This window comes from Schistocerca americana, chromosome 1 (assembly GCF_021461395.2).
Source record: "Schistocerca americana isolate TAMUIC-IGC-003095 chromosome 1, iqSchAmer2.1, whole genome shotgun sequence".
Taxonomy (NCBI): Eukaryota; Metazoa; Arthropoda; class Insecta; order Orthoptera; family Acrididae; genus Schistocerca; species Schistocerca americana.
In genome coordinates, this window is record NC_060119.1 from 372,653,527 (window position 1) to 372,672,882 (window position 19,356).

General features: G+C 46.0%; 1 protein-coding gene across 1 annotated transcript in view; it reads right to left on the reverse strand.

Moving 5' to 3' along the window:
- The window catches only part of LOC124551262, a 476,485-nt gene that overhangs the window by 253,034 nt on the left and 204,095 nt on the right, over nucleotides 1-19,356 (reverse strand). The window contains exons 3-4 of the mRNA XM_047126298.1: nucleotides 18,966-19,099; nucleotides 894-2,033 (exon numbers count right to left, since the gene is read on the reverse strand). Of these exons, the coding sequence (XP_046982254.1) occupies nucleotides 894-2,033; nucleotides 18,966-19,099 (1,274 nt within the window). The remainder of the gene's footprint in view (nucleotides 1-893; nucleotides 2,034-18,965; nucleotides 19,100-19,356) is intronic.

The window sequence follows — 19,356 nt, forward strand, 5'->3', positions numbered from 1 at the left end:
ATATTTATTAGAAAACCTTTAAAATAAATAAAAGAGGCTTTATTGTACAATTGTTTCTGGCTATAGATCTAATGTAATTTTGTGCACTACTCAAGCATGCAACACCCACGAAGGCTATTTTTTCAACTTCTACATTCAGTTGCGAAATCAAAACCACAGTGAAAAATCAAAAATGTTTTATTTGCAACATTTCGTTACACCTTTAAGCTACTTCTTTACATAGTCACCGCTCCAACTTAAACGTTTGTTGTAGCGCGATACCAACTTCTCAATATCCCCATCAAAGAAGGCAGCCACCTGTGATTTCCACTAATTATCTACACTGAACTGCAGCTCGTTGTCTGTGACAAAATGCACCCAGTGGTTCCCGTGAGCGAAGAGATGAAAGTCAGAGGAAGTCAAGCCCCGACTATGTGGTGGATGATCGAACACTTTTCATCGAGAACACTGCAGGAGCACCTTCGTTGCACCTGCAGTGAGCAGCCAAGGATTGTCGTGGGGAAGGGAACGCATTACAGATACGTTATGCGGGTTGCATGAAATCAGGCAAAAGCCCTCAGTAGGCACCTCACACTTGGAAGAAAACGCTATTATTCTAGGCATCTTTACACGCTCACTGTGCGCTAAGAAGTGGACAGTGTGATGTGATGCGATAGATGGCTATAGTAGAGACACTGCACAATTTATGTGCTCAACACTTCACCAGGTTTTCGCCGTGGTTTTAATTTCGCAACCGATCAGAAATTGAAAACAAAAATGTAGTCGTCGTACTGTTTTAGTTCACCGCCACCATCAACATATTGTTGACTCAGGGTAGTTACAAATGCATCTAGTAACCAGCGACCGGATCGCAAGCAGTAAGCTTTTGCGAAACGCACTTTGACTGTACTTACCGTTGTCGAGCACCCTACGAGTCTCCTGCCTTCTCTTCTTGACAGTTACTTTGCGGAAGACCGTCCCGCTTATCGGCTCGACGTCGAAATCGTCGCCCGAGCTGGCGTGCACCGGCGAGCCGTCAGCCTTGTGCGAGGACAGCGACGAGGTGTCGTCCCTGGCGCCGCCGTAGCGGCGGCCGTGCGGGGGCGGCGTCGCCACGATCTCGCCTCCGCTGTCGCTGTTGCCGCTGTACTCGAGCGTCGACGACACGTAGTCCCTGGTGAGCAGGGGGCGGCGGTGGGGCGGCGGCGGCAGCACCGCGTCGCGGCCGAGCAGCGAGTGCCTCGAGTGGGGCGCGTCCTGCCCGACGAGGAAGTAGCGCCGGTGGGGCGACGCGGGGGCGGCCGCCTCGCCGCCGCGGTCCACGGAGGAGTGCCGGTGCTGCAGCAGCGACACGGTCCTCGACTGGGGCCTGTCCACGACGTCGAAGCTCTGGTGCCTCCTGGTGAGCGGCGACACCTCTCGGCTGCTGTGGCTCGTCGAGGACGACGTGACGTCCCTGAGGTCTCGCACGGCGGCCAGCCTACTCTCCTGGACGCTGGGGCTGCTGCCCGGCGAGGACGACTTGTCCTCCGGCGCGCTGCCCGCGACGTAGTCGTCCGACTTCTGGCGGCCTACGTCTGCGCGGTGCTGCTTCAGGACGTGGTTCTGCAGGTACCTGCTCTGGAACTCGGCGTCGTCGTCGCTCCTCGAGCTGAAGTACTGCTGCCTGCGGACTCGGGCGCTGAGCGCGGGCGAGTTGGACATCCTGTCTCTGAACGTGCCGGCCGGTGGACTCTGCTCGGCTGTCTGGCTCGTCGTCGTTGTCGCCACCGCCGCAGGGCGGTCCTCTAAGTCCGCAGCCGGCGGCGATCTAGTCGGAGATCGTTCGGTCGTATCTTCGTCGTCTGGGAGGCTGTACTTTTGGGATTGGGACTGCTGGCTGTCGCGGGAACGCGGAGATCCGCAGGCGCCGCTCTCATCCCTCGGATACGACGGCGACTTGTCCCTCGGTACGTGGTTTAGCGAAGTGTAGCAGCATTCTTGGTGGCGCGGAAGACTGTTGTATGCTCTAAGTTCCGGAGAGCCTCGAGTAGCTGACCACCTCGATGATGGATCTGCAGACAAGCGTAAGAGGAAGAGACGTAAGTATCAAATTATCTTATTCACAAATGATTCAAATGGCTCTGAGCACTATGGGACGAGGTCATCAGTCCCCTAGAACTTGTTGTTGTTGTTGTTGTTGTTGTGGTCTTCAGTCCTGCGACTGGTTTGATGCAGCTCTCCATGCTACTCTATCCTGTGCAAGCTTCTTCATCTCCCAGTACCTACTGCAGCTTACATCCTTCTGAATCTGCTTAGTGTATTCATCTCTTGGTCTCCCACTACGATTTTTACCCTCCACGCTGCCCTTCAATACTAAATTGGTGATCCCTCGATGTCTCAGAACATGTTCTACCAACCGATCCCTTCTTCTAGTCAAGTTGTGCCACAAACTCCTCTTCTCCCCAATTCTATTCAATACCTCCTCATTAGTTATGTGATCTACTCATCTAATCTTCAGCTTTCTTCTGTGGCACCGCATTTCGAAAGCTTCTATTCTCTTCTTGTCCAAACTATTTATCGTCCATGTTTCACTTCCATACATGGCTACACTCCATACAAATACTTTCAGAAACGACTTCCTGACACTTAAATCTATACTCGATGTTAACAAATTTCTCTTCTTCAGAAACGCTTTCCTTGCCATAGCCAGTCTACATTTTATATCCTCTCTACTTCGACCATTATCAGTTATTTTGCTCCCCAAATAGCAAAACTGCTTTACTACTTTAAGTGTATCATTTCCTAATCTAACTCCCTTAGCATCACCCGACTTAATTCGACTACATTCAATTATCCTCGTTTTGCTTTTGTTGATGTTCATCTTATACCCTCCTTTCAAGATACTGTCCATTCCGTTCAACTGCGCAACTGCTTCAACTTAGAACTACCTAAACCTAACTAACGTAAGGACAACACACACACTCATTCCCCAGGCAGGATTCGAACTTGCGACCGTAGCAGTCGCGCGGTTCCGGACTGAAGCGCCTAGAACCGCACGGCCACCGTCGCCGTCTAATTATCTTATTAACTTAGGAAGACATCTGTATTACTATCAGACTCGAACGGTCATCTGGCCACCCGTCCAAGCCGCAGGTTGCTTACATAACGCCTTCAGGGGAAACAAAAATATGATTTTCCTTATTTGAGATAATAGTACACTGTTCATTTCTCACACAGGCCAGAGAACACATACGAGGAGCTATACAACGTGACTAGATACAGAACAGCACGGAAAGAAACCAACTTTACGGCAGATTCGATCTCCACGCGCCCGCATGTTTGCAAAAGAACGAAAAAACAGAGCCGTATGACACCCAGGACAGAACAAACAATCAACATGACAGACACGTCAGAGAAAGATAGCGAACTGACTCAAGCAAGATTGAAGACTAATGATGAAGACTTCTTCCTTGACCAAATCACCTGGTACATGAACCGTGACATGTTATTGTATATAAAGTCACATAAACTTGTAAACAAGAAGTAAGCACATAGCTTAGTAACAACATAAGCATCGGTGGGAGCAAGGCTCTACATCTAACCGAGTTAATGCCACCCCCCTTCCCCCCAAAACGTTCCTGCTAGGCTTTCACGACAAGAATCTACAACTCACGTATAAAATCTTTCCTTTCATCACTAAACTTCTTTCACATTTAATAATAATTCGTATGTTTACAGTAAATAAAATTTATGTAAAATTTATGTTCCATATGTTTCGACACCAAAAGAAAATTCTACAGATTACTACGTTTTTCCACAACACCCATTGTTTCCCTTAATTAATTAATATAATTTTGCCGACCGGTGTGACCGAGCGGTTCTAGGCTCTTCAGTCTGAAACCGCGCGACAGCTACCGTCGCAGGTTCGAAACCTGCCTCGGGCATGGATGTGTATGATGTCCTTAGGTTAGTTAGGTTTAAGTGGTTCTAAGTTCTAGGGGACTGATGACCTAAGATGTTAAGTCCCATAGTGCTCAGAGCCATTTGATTTAATATAATTTTGTCCGTAACTCATTCTTATTACTTTGATTTTTTATTGCTGAAAGCAATATTTGTCTGTCTTTTACAGCAATTTATATTATTACATCAAATATTGTAAAACGCACGACTTCTCTCTAAAATACACGGTCCAATCACATCAATGTTGAAACGTCTCTGTTAGATTCATTTCATACCACGTAACTTGTATTCCGTGCTGACACGCCCAATTATTTGTATTATAGTTTTGTACTTCGTGTTTTCGCCATTCAGTGGTACGCAATTACATTCGAGTACCAATTTTTTCAGTAAGCATCTAATCCTATGTACATTATCTACATTTTGTGCTCCAAAATTTCCTCTCTCTCTCTCTCTTTATCATCTGTATGACTGAGTGAGTGAGTGAGTGAGTGAGTGAGTGAGTGAGTATGTTGTATTTGTCTTACATATGGAAGCATTACAGCATCTGGCTGTCTGTTGTGGTAACAACAGGGTACCCAACGTAGGTTTCTCAGTCAAGGCAAAAAGAATTTTACTCTTTCGGTAGTTACTCGACGGCAGTTAAATTGGTAGCGGAAAGGACCCCTCTCGTCTCTTGCGGCTACCTGAGGGGCAGTTCGTTGCAGAGTGAGCGTATTCCCGACACTCGGGGAGGACCTGTGGTGAGTGAAGACGGTGCTTTTACGAGAGATTTGGCGCTGGTGTGTTAATGTGTGATGGTGTGTAGCTATCTCAACTGATGTACATTTTGTTTTACTAGTTCATGTTCATATTCGGTAGTTGAATTCTTATATTTTTCAGAGTGTAGCCACGAGTATATTTTTTTTGTATAGGTTTAAGTTTTTCCGGTCCTCGCTTTGTGCAAACAGAACGCGTGGTGTGGGAAGTTCGTTGCTCCAGCACAGGTTTAAAATTCAGTTGTCTGACTTCTCTTTTAACTGGAATGTGTGTGGGAACTTTTCCACAGTGTGTAATTTCAGTTCCATCATGAATAAGTTTTACCCTTAATTCCGCGAGATATTTTCTTGCTATTTGTATCTATACGGTTTACATTTGTGTTCTTGAAATTTCCACGAGTCTTAATAATTTTGCTTTATTCATGTATATTCACGGCATTTGCGGGTGTTCCACGCCATCGTAGCATAGTTTGATGTGCAAGATGATGCAGAAAAATTTCTCCGTCGGAAAGTATTCCACAGTAATCTAATTCGCAATAATTCAATCACAGCGATAGTGATGAACTATGATGGGAAATTTTTTTTATCTCTACTCTTATGTGTGAATTGTGTATGTTGTGTGAACTTTTTCCATGAGCGCGTCACAATTCCGTTTTATTTATCACCGCAGTGTACCACAGCACTCAGTATAATAGTAGTATAAGTTAGTTGCTTAGTTACATAACAGGCAACGACAGATCTTAGTTTAGAATTACTTTGTGAATTGTTAATATGTTTTATTTTAATCACTACTTCAAACTGATGACTGTTGCTCAAACCTCTCTCCTTCTGTAAGATTACTTTTAACGCATTCCATCTGACGCTTCTGAAACGCAAATCGAGCGAGGTGGCGCAGTGGTTAACACACTGGACTCGCATTCGGGGTTTAGATTTTCCGTGATTTCAGTAAATCTCTTCAGACAAATGCCGAGATAGTTCCTTTGAAATGGCACGGTCGATTTCCTTCCCCATCCTTCCGTAATCCAATGAGACCGATGACCTCGCTGTTTGGTCCCCTCCCCCAAACCAACCGACCAATCTGAAGCGCAAAGGGCAGGCCCTATATTTGTAGACTTTTGTGTCACTACCTTAATCTTTTTGTTGAGGCTTAAACCCCTGCTTGCTCTGAACTACTTTATTTTACGTTTGTACTTAAATTGTTCCCATACGCGCATTTTATAAATTTATTTGGATTATTTTACTGATTTAACACGTTAGAAATGCTTACCAGTTCAGTGATTAATTCAGTTCTATTATTAATTTTTCCCATTTTAATTAAATTGGATGGCGATCCAGAAAAATTTTGTGGCACACGAAACTTACTGTAGACTGCAGAGTTCTCCATTGGCTAACTTACCCCAGTTTATGCTTGTAGATCACTCTCGAGATAACCATTCACCCATTAATAAGTGCAGTAACTACTCACAGACGGCAGGTGGCAACAGTAGCAGTGGAGGGCATATAAAGTGTGTCGGCAGAACGCGGAAAACATCTACATCTACATGGTTACACTCCAGTTCAGACTTAAGTCCCTGGCAGAGGCTTCATCGAACTATTTTCATACTACCTCTCTACCATTCCGCTCTCTAATGGCGCGTCGGAAAAAGGAACACACAAATCTTATCGTTCGAGCTCTGATTTCTCTTATTTTATTCAAAATGGTTCAAATGGCTCTGAGCACTATGGGACTTAACTTCTGAGGTCATCAGTCCCCTAGAATTTAAAACTACTTAAACGTAACTAACCTATGGACATCACACACATCCATGCCCGAGACAGGATTCGAACCTGCGACCGTAGAGGTCGCGCGGTTCCAGACTGAAGCGCTTAGAACCGCTCGGCCGGCTCTTATTTTATTATGATTATCATTTCTCCCTACGTAGGTGGGTGTAAACAAAATATTTTCCCATTCGGAAGAGAAAGTTGGTGATTGAAATTTCGTAAATAGATCTCGCCACAAAGAAAAGCACCTTTGTTTCAGCGACTACCACCCCAAATCGCGTATCATATCAGTTACACCCTCACCCCTATTGCGCAATAACACGAAACGAGCTGCCCTTCTCTGCACTTTCTCGGCGTCCTCCGTCAATCCTACCTGGTAAGGATCCCATACCGCGCAGCAATATTCCAGCAGAGGACGGACAAGTGTAATGTAGGCTGTCTCGTTAGTGGGTTAGTCACATCTTCTAAGTGTTCTGCCAACAAAGCGCAGTCTTTGTTTCGCCTTTCCCCACAATATTATCTATGTGGTGTTTCCAATTTAAGTTGCTCGTAATTGTAATTCCTAGGTATTTAGTGGAATTGACAGCCCTTAGATTTGTGCGATTTATCGTATACCCAAAATTTATCGGATTTCTTTCAGTACCCATGTGAATGACCTCGCACTTTCCTTTGTTTAGTGCCAATTGCCACTTTTCGCACCATACAGGAATTCTCTCTAGAGCATTTTGTAATTGGAATTGATCGTCTGATGATTTTACTAGACGGTAAATTACAGCGTCGTCTGCAAACAATCTAAGGGGGCTGCTCAGATTATCACCTACATCATTTATATAAATCAGGAACAGCAGAGGGCCTATGACACTACCTTGCTGACGCCAGAAGTCACTTCTGTTCTACTCGAAAACAAGGCAGTTTATTCTTGCAATGCGGAAAGGGAGCGATTTACTGACGTCCAAATGGATATATTCATTGGATTTCGGGCCAAGGGGAAGCATTTCCAAAACGGCTAAGTTTGTAAACTGTTCGCGAGCCGAAGTGGCCAAAGTACACCGTGCATGGCAAAATGGCGCTATCCAAAACTGGCGCCTAGGCAACTATAGTGTACCACGGGCCCTAGATGAAAGGAGTGAACTACGGCTGCGGCGATGGGTACAGGCGAACGGACATGCTATTATTGACCAACTGACCGTCCAGGTGAAGCAAGGGGCTATCAACAGTGTCTCCTCAACGACCGTTCAGCGGAGGTTGTTCCTTATGGTCCTCCGCAGCAGGTGCCTTGTAGATGCACCCTCTCCGACTGCTGTAAGGCTGTAACTTGCACGCCAAAACACCACTGAGTGGCGACAGGTGGCCATTACAGATTAATCACGTTGCATGCTCTATCGAACAAATGCCGTTGGCGTGTACGGCGTGAAACGTCTGAAACCAAACACCCTGCAACACTTATGGTCTGGGGAATGTTTTCGTGGTATTCCCTGGGTTGTCTAGTCATTCTGGAACGCACAATGGATCAACGCAAGTATGCACGTATCCTTGGGGACCAAATGCACCCTACATGCAGTTGGTTTTTCCTCGGCGCGGTGGTATCTACCAGCAGGACAAGGCGAAATTTGACACAGCTCTCAGTATAGGTGCGTGGTTCGAAGTGCACCAGGATGAGTTTATCGTACTTCTGCAGCCACCAATGGAGAATCTGTGGGACCACCTCGATCGGCCTGTTCGCGCCATAGATCCTGAACTGGGAAACCTAGCGCAGCTAGCCTGGGCACGGGGCTCAACGTGGCGCCATATCCATGTCGGTGCCTGAGCCGCGCTGCGGCCCCAATTGGTGCTGTTTGTAGGTTTCTGCCCTCTGTTGGAGGCCAGACCGTATCCATTAGTTGGCATGGTTGCGGTTGTATGTCTTCTTTTCGTCTGGACTGGCGCCACTCGTTACGCAAGCGTTGCCTGTCCGCTAGTGGCAGCAGCGGCAGTTATCGATATGGTGTAACTGGTGCCCTATCTTTGGGGCGACGTCGTCGTTTTTCCGTGTCGTGAGAGTGGGCCACGTCGGTTGGGGACTCGGGAGGAGCCAGGTCCGCACTGCGCGAGAACACGCCGGGACTGCTGGCGGCGCGCATGGACTGCTGGATGGAAGGTGTGGTCACGAGGGTGCACGACCTCGTCGTAAACCAGATCCTGCAGGCTTTAAGATGAGTGCGTTTCTATTCAAGTAGACAAACCTGCACCATTGTGACATTTCGCGATTCTCCAGTGACTTGGGTTCGTGTTGCTGCTCGCAGTGTCGCCGAGGCGAAGAGCAGCAACTGGAGTGCTTGGGGAAAGCGGATCTGATTAGATTTCTTCGACTTCTTATTACTGTTTACTGCGTTCAGCTTGTTACAATTTGTTAAGTTCAACCAACGGTATTTTTCATGCCTGGTGGCCGTTAACGCTCCAGTTACCTGCCCTGGAGGTTAGTGTATGTAACAGCAGTGTACGTTTCCTTACCTTGCCTTACCGCTGCTGTCCAGTAAGGCGTGTAGTTTTGACAGCTTTCTTGGTTGTAGGCTGTTTGTGATTCTTCTACTCAGGTGGTAGTGATTCCTTTCTCGTTCCGGGCGCTCTCAGCACACTATTGTGGGAGCGTAGTGCAGTCTGCCAGTTCCGGCTTTGTGTTGCTCCATTCTTGCATTGGTTCTCTGGACGTCAGGTAGCTTCAGCAAGATTTTCATTAGTCATTCATTAGACTGCCACTAGTCTGAGTTACCATCTTCTGAAGTGAATGCAACTCTTGGCTGCCTATCTCATCGCTCGCGAAAGTGTTTGTTGCCGAGACCTTCTCAGAGGTCGATTCCTAGAGCACCATCTGTGACTGGTTCTTGTGTTTTATTATTGTATTATTTATTACCATACCTTGTAATGCCTACATAAAATGTTATGCATTTCTAGTTATTAGTTCCGATCGCCTTCTGAAATAAATCTAGCAGTGGTAGGATTGTGTTAACAAGATTAGCAACATCGCATTTCACCCGTTTGGTGGTCAATTGCTTGTTTCTTTTAATTAACCTTTGCTTGTAATTGCTGTTTTACAGCAGGTTTCTAATTTTTTTATATAATTGCCGTTCAAACGTGTAAGGCTTTCAGCCGTGATTGTGGTCATCTGTTATAAAAAAAAAATAATTCGCGGTTTCTATTTTAGCAATAAGCCTTACAAACCTTATTTACAGCCATTTCTGGCGTCTGATACCTTCTGCTGTGTTTGCGGCCACTTACCTTTCAATATTTCAATACCTATAAGTTGTAATTGCAGCAAGTTCTTAAACCTTCTTAATTTATTCCATTCTTGGCGTGTAAGGCCTTCAGCCGTGATTACAGCAGCCTTTTTTTTTTTTTAACGTTATCTGTATCTGTATTTTATGGTGACTTGCTAAATTGTAACAACTCACTGAAAACACTATTATTTACACAGTTGTTTATTCCTTCATTAATAACGTGTGGCGTTTTTTTATTTATGGTTGAGCCTGGAATTACTGATTTAAAAATAAATGTGTGTAACTGTAAAAGGCAACCGATAGCAACTGATCACGGCCCATTCCACAATCGTAACCGAATCCTGCCTTCCCTTGATCATCAGGTTTCATGCCTTTCAGAACCTCATTGCCTCTATTCCAGTCAGTAAACACGTGCTCTAAAATGCATATCTTGAACGTTATGAGCACTTGTTCATTAGAAGATTTGTGTTTCGAAGTAGCGAAGATGAACAGGGGCTCATAGCCCTTAAGGTATGCATTTTGGAGAAAATGTTTACTAGACTTTTTTTCTTGTTTCGGCCCATACTACCACTTCCCAAAATATGGAAAGCAAAGAGTTTGCATTGGAAGAAATTTGTTTCATAGCACCGAATATCAAGAATTGCTCATAACTCTTAAGATATATGTTTTAGAAACTGATAATTAAGTGCACACATAGCTGGTAATTTTCTTAAACTAACCTTCCACATCGAAAAAAAGGTATTTTGAGCATCAGTGGCGTGCGAATGTCTTAGTCACATATTTACATGCCTTTTTATGTGAAAATAACTTTTTTATTGTTTCAGTTGGTATCTGCTAAAAACAAAAGCGATGAATCTTAGTGCCACTAGAGTACAAACTGACGATTAGAGCTGAATCTGACTTTGAACCGCGAATTTTCGCCCGTGAAATATGATCCCGCCACACGGCGGTATGATCTAGCATTAACATTTATACAACGCAGATTACTCGGCTGAACTTGATCTGAGTTCTATTTCTATCTCAACCTAAGGTTAAATGCTTTATACAATCGGCCCTGAATGTAACTGCACAATTGTGTCGCTGTACGATACACAGTTCAGGAAACAGAACTCACAAACAGTTTTGTCCTTTCCATTGTTCAATGTGTCAATAGCTCGAAACTAATAAAACCAACATAATCAGAATTTTGCATCTTCAACCATAAAAGGTTTTACGCGCGTGTGGTAAAATATTTAATAAATTTAGTAATTTTTAATCAGACGGATGAAGCTGTTTTATACGTAGTTAGATTATTTAAAGAATCGATTGTGTGGGAGATAACTGCTAATATGTAGCTCCATACACGGTGTTTCGGGAGGAATACGAAATATTTGAGGAGGTGGTAGTGTATACCAAATCGAATAAAACATTCCCACGCAACATCTCTTCAGTTGTTATTGGTTACAGAGATACAGCTCGCAGATATAACTTTTCATTCCACTTGTCGTATTCAACTTGATATTGATTTATTTATCGATTGTAATTTTTGTCTTGAATCTGAAATTGAGCGAAACTTCACATAACTCAGTTTTTCAGCTATAACTGTGTTTCGTTGGCCAATTCTAATGTGTCGTTTAAGCATGCAGGACCTATTTACAGATGGAGAATATTCCGATATCGTATTTTTGTACGGGGTTTGTATGGAAAATGCTGCCGCTGCTTGTAATTAATAACCGTAGACCATTCCCTAATCGAAGAGTACCAGATTCAATAATGTTTAGTCGTTTTTTCACTAAATTGCACGAGACTTTTGCAGTGACCGGCACTCATATTTCCTACAAACTTGCAATGAAAAGAGTGTGGATGAAGTAGAAGACATCATTCATAAGGTATAACGTAGTCTTCCAACAAGCACGCGCAAAATTTCTACACTTACCCACGTTTCAGATACAAAAATATAGTGGATATTATCCATTTACAGTGGGTTCAACACTTTCGAGAAGGAGATGGATTTGAATTTTGTCGTTGGCTAATAGGAAATGGCGAGTAATCCAATTAAAACGGTGTACGGAATAAGCTACTTTTACCATAGACGGTATCAGCAGCACTCATAACTCACATACTCCTCACCGGCCGTTGTGGCCTAGCGGTTCTAGGCGCTTCAGTCCGGAACCGCGCTGCTGCTACGGTCGCAGGTTCGAATCCTGCCTCGGGCATGGATGTGAGTGCAGGTGTAAGTAGTTCTAAGTCTAGCGGACAGATGAACTCAAATGTTAAGTCACATAGTGCTCAGAGCCATTTTTTTCACATACTCTTAAGTGGTCCGACGAAAACGCATATGGCTTTCTGGAGACTCAATTTCAAACAGGCTTCTCTGCAAACGTGTGGTTCGATATGAGAGACAAGCAGCTGACTGGGCCTGTTGCGCTACGGCATCGTCTTGCAGGGTCCCGTTACCTAAGACTTTCTTGAAACCGAGCTTTCAGCATCATTGTAAGAGGTTCCGTTGGCTACAAGGGTGGATCTTCCAGCATAAGGGCGCCCTCGGAAATTCTTGTCGCCAGTTGACTCATCACCCAACCGCAACATGGAAGATGGATCGGCAGAAACGGTCGTTTCTTGGTCACCGAGGTCTCTGCACCTTACCCCCTTTAGATTTTTGTCTATGGTAATCTTCGGAACGAACGGTCTAGAAAGGTTAACAAAAGAGACGATTTGATCGTTAGCATTATGGATAGTTCCGCTCCCAGAAAAGAACGCCAGGACGACCTCAGAAGAGTTACACGCGGTGCTGTCAAGAGAATTCGAAAGTGCACTGAAGTCTGAAATGAAATTTATCCAAATCAACTTCGAACATAGTCACTTGCCTTTGCTTAACAGCTTCTGGGAGAGTAATTTTTCAGGCTTTCGCAGCGAGGTGTTGTCATGTTGAACAATCGGGGTTCTTCGAAATATTTGCGTCTTTCTTGCACGACATTTCAACTGCGAGACTCGCATTCAACTTTAGGTGCTGTCTGTGAGTATTTGTTTGTTTACATTCTACCAGCTGTATCTCTGTAACCAGTAAGACTTTAACACATGTTATATGGAACAGTTTATTCGAATCAGTCTTCAAATCAGTCTACGCTACATTTGCCTAAAATATTTACTCTTCCTCCTGGAACACCCTGTGTATTTGACATGAATAAGTGTTGGTATTATTTCACACAACGATGTGTTAATCACTGTCTCTATTTATCTACTATCTATCCTTAGCTACATTCGACTTTAAAGGATTTTGTTCCATTTCCTTTTATCGCCTGTCGTAACAGGGACACTCTTTGAAGTCATGCAACACATGTGGCGAGCGAAAGACGGCCGTCCGGCAAAGTCCATACCCCAAACAATGAGAGACGAATGAAATTAATTTCATAATTTCAATCACATTCGAGCTGCGTACAAAATTCCCATTCATCGATAGTAATCTTAGACCAGACAGTTAATCATTTAAAATGTCATTACACTTAATCAATCATGTTACGTAATTACACTACTGGCCATTAAAATTGCTACACCACGAAGATGACGTGCTACAGACTCGAAATTTAACCGACAGGAAGAAGATGCTGTGATGTGCAAATGATTAGCTTTTCAGAGCATTCACACAAAGCCGGTGGCGACACCTACAACGTGCTGACATGAGGAAAGTTTCTAACCGATTTCTCATACACAAACAGCAGTTGACCGGCGTTGCCTGGTGAAACGTTGTTGTTGTGCGTACCATCACGTTAATGACTTTGATAAAGGTCGGATTGTAGCCTATCGCGATTGCGGTTTATCGTATTGCGACATTGCTGCTCGCGTTGGTCGAGATCCATTGACTGTTAGCAGACTATGGAATCGGTGGATTCAGGAGAGTTCTACGGAACGCCGTGCTCGATCCCAACGGCCTCGTATCACTAGCAGCCGAGACGACAGCAATCTTATCCGCACGGCTGTAACGGATCGTGCAGCCACGTCTCGATCCCTGAGTCAACAGATGGGGACGTTTGCAAGACAACAACCAACTGCACGAACAGTTCGACGACGTTTGCAGCAGCATGGACTATCAGCTCGGATACCGTGGCTGCAGTTACCCTCGACGCTGCATCACAGACAGGAGCGCCTGCGATGGTGTACTCAATGGCGAACCTGGGTGGACGATTGGCAAAACGTCATTTTTGCGGATGAATCCAGGTTGTGTTTACAAAATCATGATGTCCGTGTTTGGCGACATCGCGGTGAACGCACATTGGAAGTGTGTATTCGTCATCGCCATACTGGCGTATCACCCGGCGTGATGGTGTGGGGTGCCATTGGTTACACGTCTCGGTCACCGCTTGCTCGCATTGACGGCACTTTGAACAGAGGACGTTACATTTCAAATGTGTTACGACCCGTGGCTCTACCCTTCATTCGATCCCTGCGAAACCCTACATTTCAGCAGGTTAATGCACGACCGCATGTTGCAGGTCCTGTACGGGCCTTTCTGGATACAGAAAATGCTCGACTGCTGCCCTGGCCAGCACATTCTCCAGATCTCTCACCAATTGAAAACGTCTGGTCAATGGTGGCCGAGCAACTGGCTCGTCACAATACGCCAGTCACTACTCTTGACGAACTGTGGTATCGTGTTGAAGCTGCATGGGCAGCTGTACCTGTACACGTTGGAGGGACGAAGTAATTCTCCCCATTTACAATTTAATTAATTTAGAAGGTACGCAAGATGGCGAAAATTGGTGAAGTTTTGGGGCCGTTACGTTTGAATTTAAGTTGAAGCCACGCAGTCGCAGAGGCACACTAACTCCTTCCCCATTCGGAGAACTGGCGCCCAGACGGGCGTCCCAACTTGAGTGGTAAGAGTTCGTGCCATCCCCCCCGGGCCGAGTCAGCAGCAATGGTTCCTCCTCCACAACTTGTCATATTGGCTATGTGAACCTCTTCGCTAACCACAGGCGCTCACTTCGGAGTCATGCCCGAGTTCAATACCAGCAGGGAGAGCCGCTCTCCAGCCCATTCGGTTGAGGACGTCTTCAGATCTCGAATTGTGACAGTGCGGAAGCTACCGCCTATTCGATATAGCAGTGTCTTCCATTATCTTGAGAGCAGCCTCATGCAAAGACGCCCAGGTTTCGCCGGCACGTTTCGCGATAAGAAGCCTGCGGCCACTACGTTGGCTGCTACTGTGCAATCCCGCCACTTGCACTAAGTGTACATGGCATTCATGGAAAGCTTTCTTGTTCGGTCCCTGCGCTCGCATTTAGAAACTCATGGATAACTTTTCTGGTTTTCTTAATCCATATCGGTTAAACAATCCTCATCTCTCCAGGGACTGCACGTATTCTTGTCTGCTTTCTACTGGGTCTTTAAGTATTTTCTACACTGCCTGGAAAAACAATTAGTGCACCCTTTTAGAGGATTCCAATTCACTCAAGCTTTACTGCTGAAACGGTAATACGGAGTGCATGAAATGATTACATTTACAGATCAATAGCACAAACGGTTCTGAGGTACCAATTATCGACCCACGCTGAACACGTTATTGTGTGGTGTAGCCTCGACGGGCGGCAATGCAGACGCTGACTCTGGTATCCGTTCGATCGTATAGTTGGAAAATAATGCCCCGGGATACACCTGGTAAACCTGTTCACATAGTTCTGCAAGAGGTTTTGGTTGACGAGTTCGCTCTATTCGCTTCCCGTCCCATCACATCCCACACGTGCTCGATTGGAGACAAGTCCGGAGTTCATGCTGGCAAGTGAAGTTCCTGCGGGCCTTGCAGAGCACGTTGAGTCTCATGGCCAGGCAGCAGTAGAACCGTGCACGTCGATGCTGTGGCGAGAGTGGAAGACGCACTAGAAATGTGCGTGCCCGTATTCCCATTGCTAATTACCGGTTCGCAACAGTTCGTGTTGACACGTCTGGGCTCACAAGCCGCCGTATCTGTGCTGTGGTAACTGTACGATCTGCCGCTGCTGCCTGTGCGATACGACAATCCTGGCAGGCGTCTATGCTGCGTGGACGTCCGGAACTTCGTCTACTGGTTAGAGAATGTTCACCTGACCGCTGATACCAACATCGTCGCGCAACTGACGCACCACGTCCAACTCGAGTCGCATTTCTCCGAAAGTACCATCCTGCCACACGAAAGGCCATAATTTGACATCTTCCAAATTCGCTCAGTTGGCTGCAGGAAGCACGAGTGCGTCTCCATGACATGGTTGCCTGCTTGCTTCGTACCTTTGAACCACAGTGAGCGTTCTGGCTGTGAGCCTTCCCAATTGAAAGGTAAACACAGATCAATAGCACAAGCGGTTCTGAGGTTGTCCGTTGGTGGACGACGTTAAAACTATCGTCAGCACATCTACCTACGCCCCAGGTGGTATATGCCGGCATCGAATCAAAAATCTACGTCGTCTTGCCAAGTGTGCTAATTTTTTTCTGACAGTGTTTTTCCATTACTTGTCATAAAGTAAGGTGGTCGCTTGCCGAGTGACTCAGAATTGTGAGTGGACTCATTGAAATATTGTGACAGGACACCTCACATTTATCAGGTTACCTTCCATTCGGAAGGCTGTTGCACGCAGCGACTGTTATATTGACTTGTAAACAATAGATTTCAGCTATCACTCGTCCTTTTTAATTTTTATTGGCAGATCTAGGTTTCAGCTAGAAACTAGCCATTCTCAATGCACTATCATTTTTGATCAATGCATGTGACGCCTGTTGGTCGGGCTTCATCCACAGGTCACTGCATACTCATTTTGTCTTTTTCTGCAATTATTCAAAGTTAATCGCATTTACTAGCTATTACTGATCTGCAATTTTCCCACTGCCCCTTTTTCTTTAATTATGCTATCACTCTAAGTGAGGAAACACTTGTAGTAGGTGAAGAAGCCCAAAATCCTTCAGCGTCCGGGGACAGAAGGGAAACAGTGATAGGCAGTTCATTCCCCAGTTTTTATCCATTGTCGCCACCGACGTGGCTACAGACGATGTATCATCTCTCTCACCTCCCTCCAATTGCTCCACTGTCACGTCCTTTCGTAACACTGCATTTCCTGTCCGCGACTCTGTAGTCGTCCAGTTCTCAAATGTGGGCGTCAGGGCAGTTTCTTCTATCTAGGACCGAGGTCTTCTCTTAAACCTGGCGATGGTGGGTCGGTGTTTACCTAAACGCTCCAAATGGGGTGTGCTCGGGGCCTCCTAGACTGATTTCATGGGTGACTGGTTTTCCCATAATGGGCATTGATTTCCAGCACCTGATAGAAATAAATTTGTGAAGGAAGTGTTAGGGAGCGGCACCTTCTAGAAAAGATATTTTAGCGGAAGGAGGAAAAGACCAATGGAAATGCCTAAATTCTGCTTCTGCGTCTCACTGAAAGCGCTAAATATTAAATTATTAAACACACTACTGCCCACTAAAATTGCTACACCACGAAATTGACGTGCTATAGACGCGAAATTTAACCGACAGAAAGAAGATGCTGTGATATGCAAATGAGTAGCTTTTCAGAGCATTCACACAAGGTTGGCGCCGGTGGCGACACTTACAACGAGCTGACATGAGGAAAGCTTCCAACCGATTTCTCATACACAAACAGCAGTTGACCGGCATTGCCTGGTGAAACGTTGTTGTGATGCCTCGTGTAAAGCCGAGAAATGCGTACCATCACGTTTCCGACTTTGATAAAGGTCGGATCGTAGCCTATCGCGATTGCGGTTTATCGTATCGCGACATTGCTGCTCGCGTTAGTCGAGATTCAATGACTGTTAGCAGAATATGGAATCGGTGGGTTCAGGAGGGTAAGACGGAACGCCGTGCTGGATCCCAACGGCCTCGTATCACTAGCAGTCGAGGTGACAGGCATATTATCCGCATGGCTGTAACGGATCGTGCAGCCACGTCTCGATCCCTGAGTCAACAGATGGGAAGGTTTGCAAGACAACAACCATCTGCACGAACATTTCGACGGCGTTTGCAGCAGCATGGACTATCAACTCGGAGACCATGGCTGCGGTTACCCTGGACGCTGCATCATAGACAGGAGCACCTGCGATGGTGTACTCAACGACGAACCTGGGTGCAAGAATGGCAAAACGTCATTTCTTCGGATGAATCCAGGTTCTGTTTACAGCATCCGTGTTTGGCGACATCGCGGTGAACGCAAATTGGTGGCGTGTATTCGTCATCGCTATACTGGCGCATCACCCGGCTTGATGGTATGGTGTGCCATTGGTTACACGTCTCGGTCACCTCTTGTTCGCATTGACGGCACTTTGAACAGTGGACGTTACATTTCAGATATGTTACGACCCATGGCTCTACCTGTCATTCGATCCCTGCGAAACCCTACATTTCAGCAGGATAATGCACGACCGCATGTTGCAGGTCCTGTACGGGCCTTTCTGGATACAGAAAATTTTCGTCTATTGCCCTGGCCAGCACATTCTCCAGATCTCTCACCAGTGGAAATCGTGTGGTCAATGGTGGCCGAGCAACTGGGTCGTCACAATACGCCAGTCACTACTCTTGATGAACTGTGGTATCGTGTTGAAGCTGCATGGGCAGCTGTACCTGTACACGCCATCCAAGCTCTGTTTGATTCAATGCCCAGGCGTATCAAGGCCGTTATTACGGCCAGACGTGGTTGTTCTGGGTACTGATTTCTCATGATCTATGTACCCAAATTGCGTGAGAATGTAATCACATGTCAGTTCTAGTACAATATATCTGTCCAACAAATACCCGTTTATCATGTGCATTTCTTGTTGGTGTAGCAATTTTAATGGCCAGTAGTGTAATTTGATGGAACTGTTGGGAACACTCGAAATCGTCGAGGAATTGCTCCGCAGCCCTCGGTGAGGGGGGGGGGGGGGGGATGGGAGATGAGGCAGCAAGCGGTAGGCACAATAGTGCGGAGTTGGTGCTTTCCGTTCCGGCTCCGCAGTTCACTGTGAACATTGCTCTCTTCGCCAGATATCAATATCCAGCGCTGGAGCTTTGCATTCTCACCAGCACCTTGCTGCAGGTCCACCAATACTGCATCTATCTATATGGTTCTCTGTTGACCTCGCCATCTCTGACGCCCTGGATTTCCAGCCAGTAGCTACCTCCGTACCACTCATCTGCGCTACTTGGCCCGCCTACCTCAGTCTGGCCATTATGCTACTCTCCTAGAGGCATTGTTACATGTCAGCTGGCAAGGGAGTAATTTTGTCGCCAGGAGTGTTTACACAGGCTGGGGTGGAGCAGTAGCAGGTGTGGAGTACTCACTGGAGATGGTCCAGGAGCGGCGGATGCTGCGCTTGACGACGTCTGCGGGCGGCACGTAGACGCGGTTATCCCTCCTCCTGCTGGGCCGCCGCACGTACTCGTTCATCCACTCCCCCGTCGCCGCCTGGATCTCCCTGCACACGCCAACAAACACATACCGTGTCATTCACAAACGGACAGTTCACATTTATGTAACACATGACTTAACAGTGCTGAAGTGTTGCTTTAAAATGGTACTGGAACACTACCTTCGAAATACTGATTATGGGATGCACCAGACTTCAAGCACAGAGCTACTACAATGGGAGTTAGTCAAATGAAATGACTTACCACTGCTTGACGGATGTCAACAAGTAATATTGTAGCCCAGTTAGCCTTATGACGAGCTCTG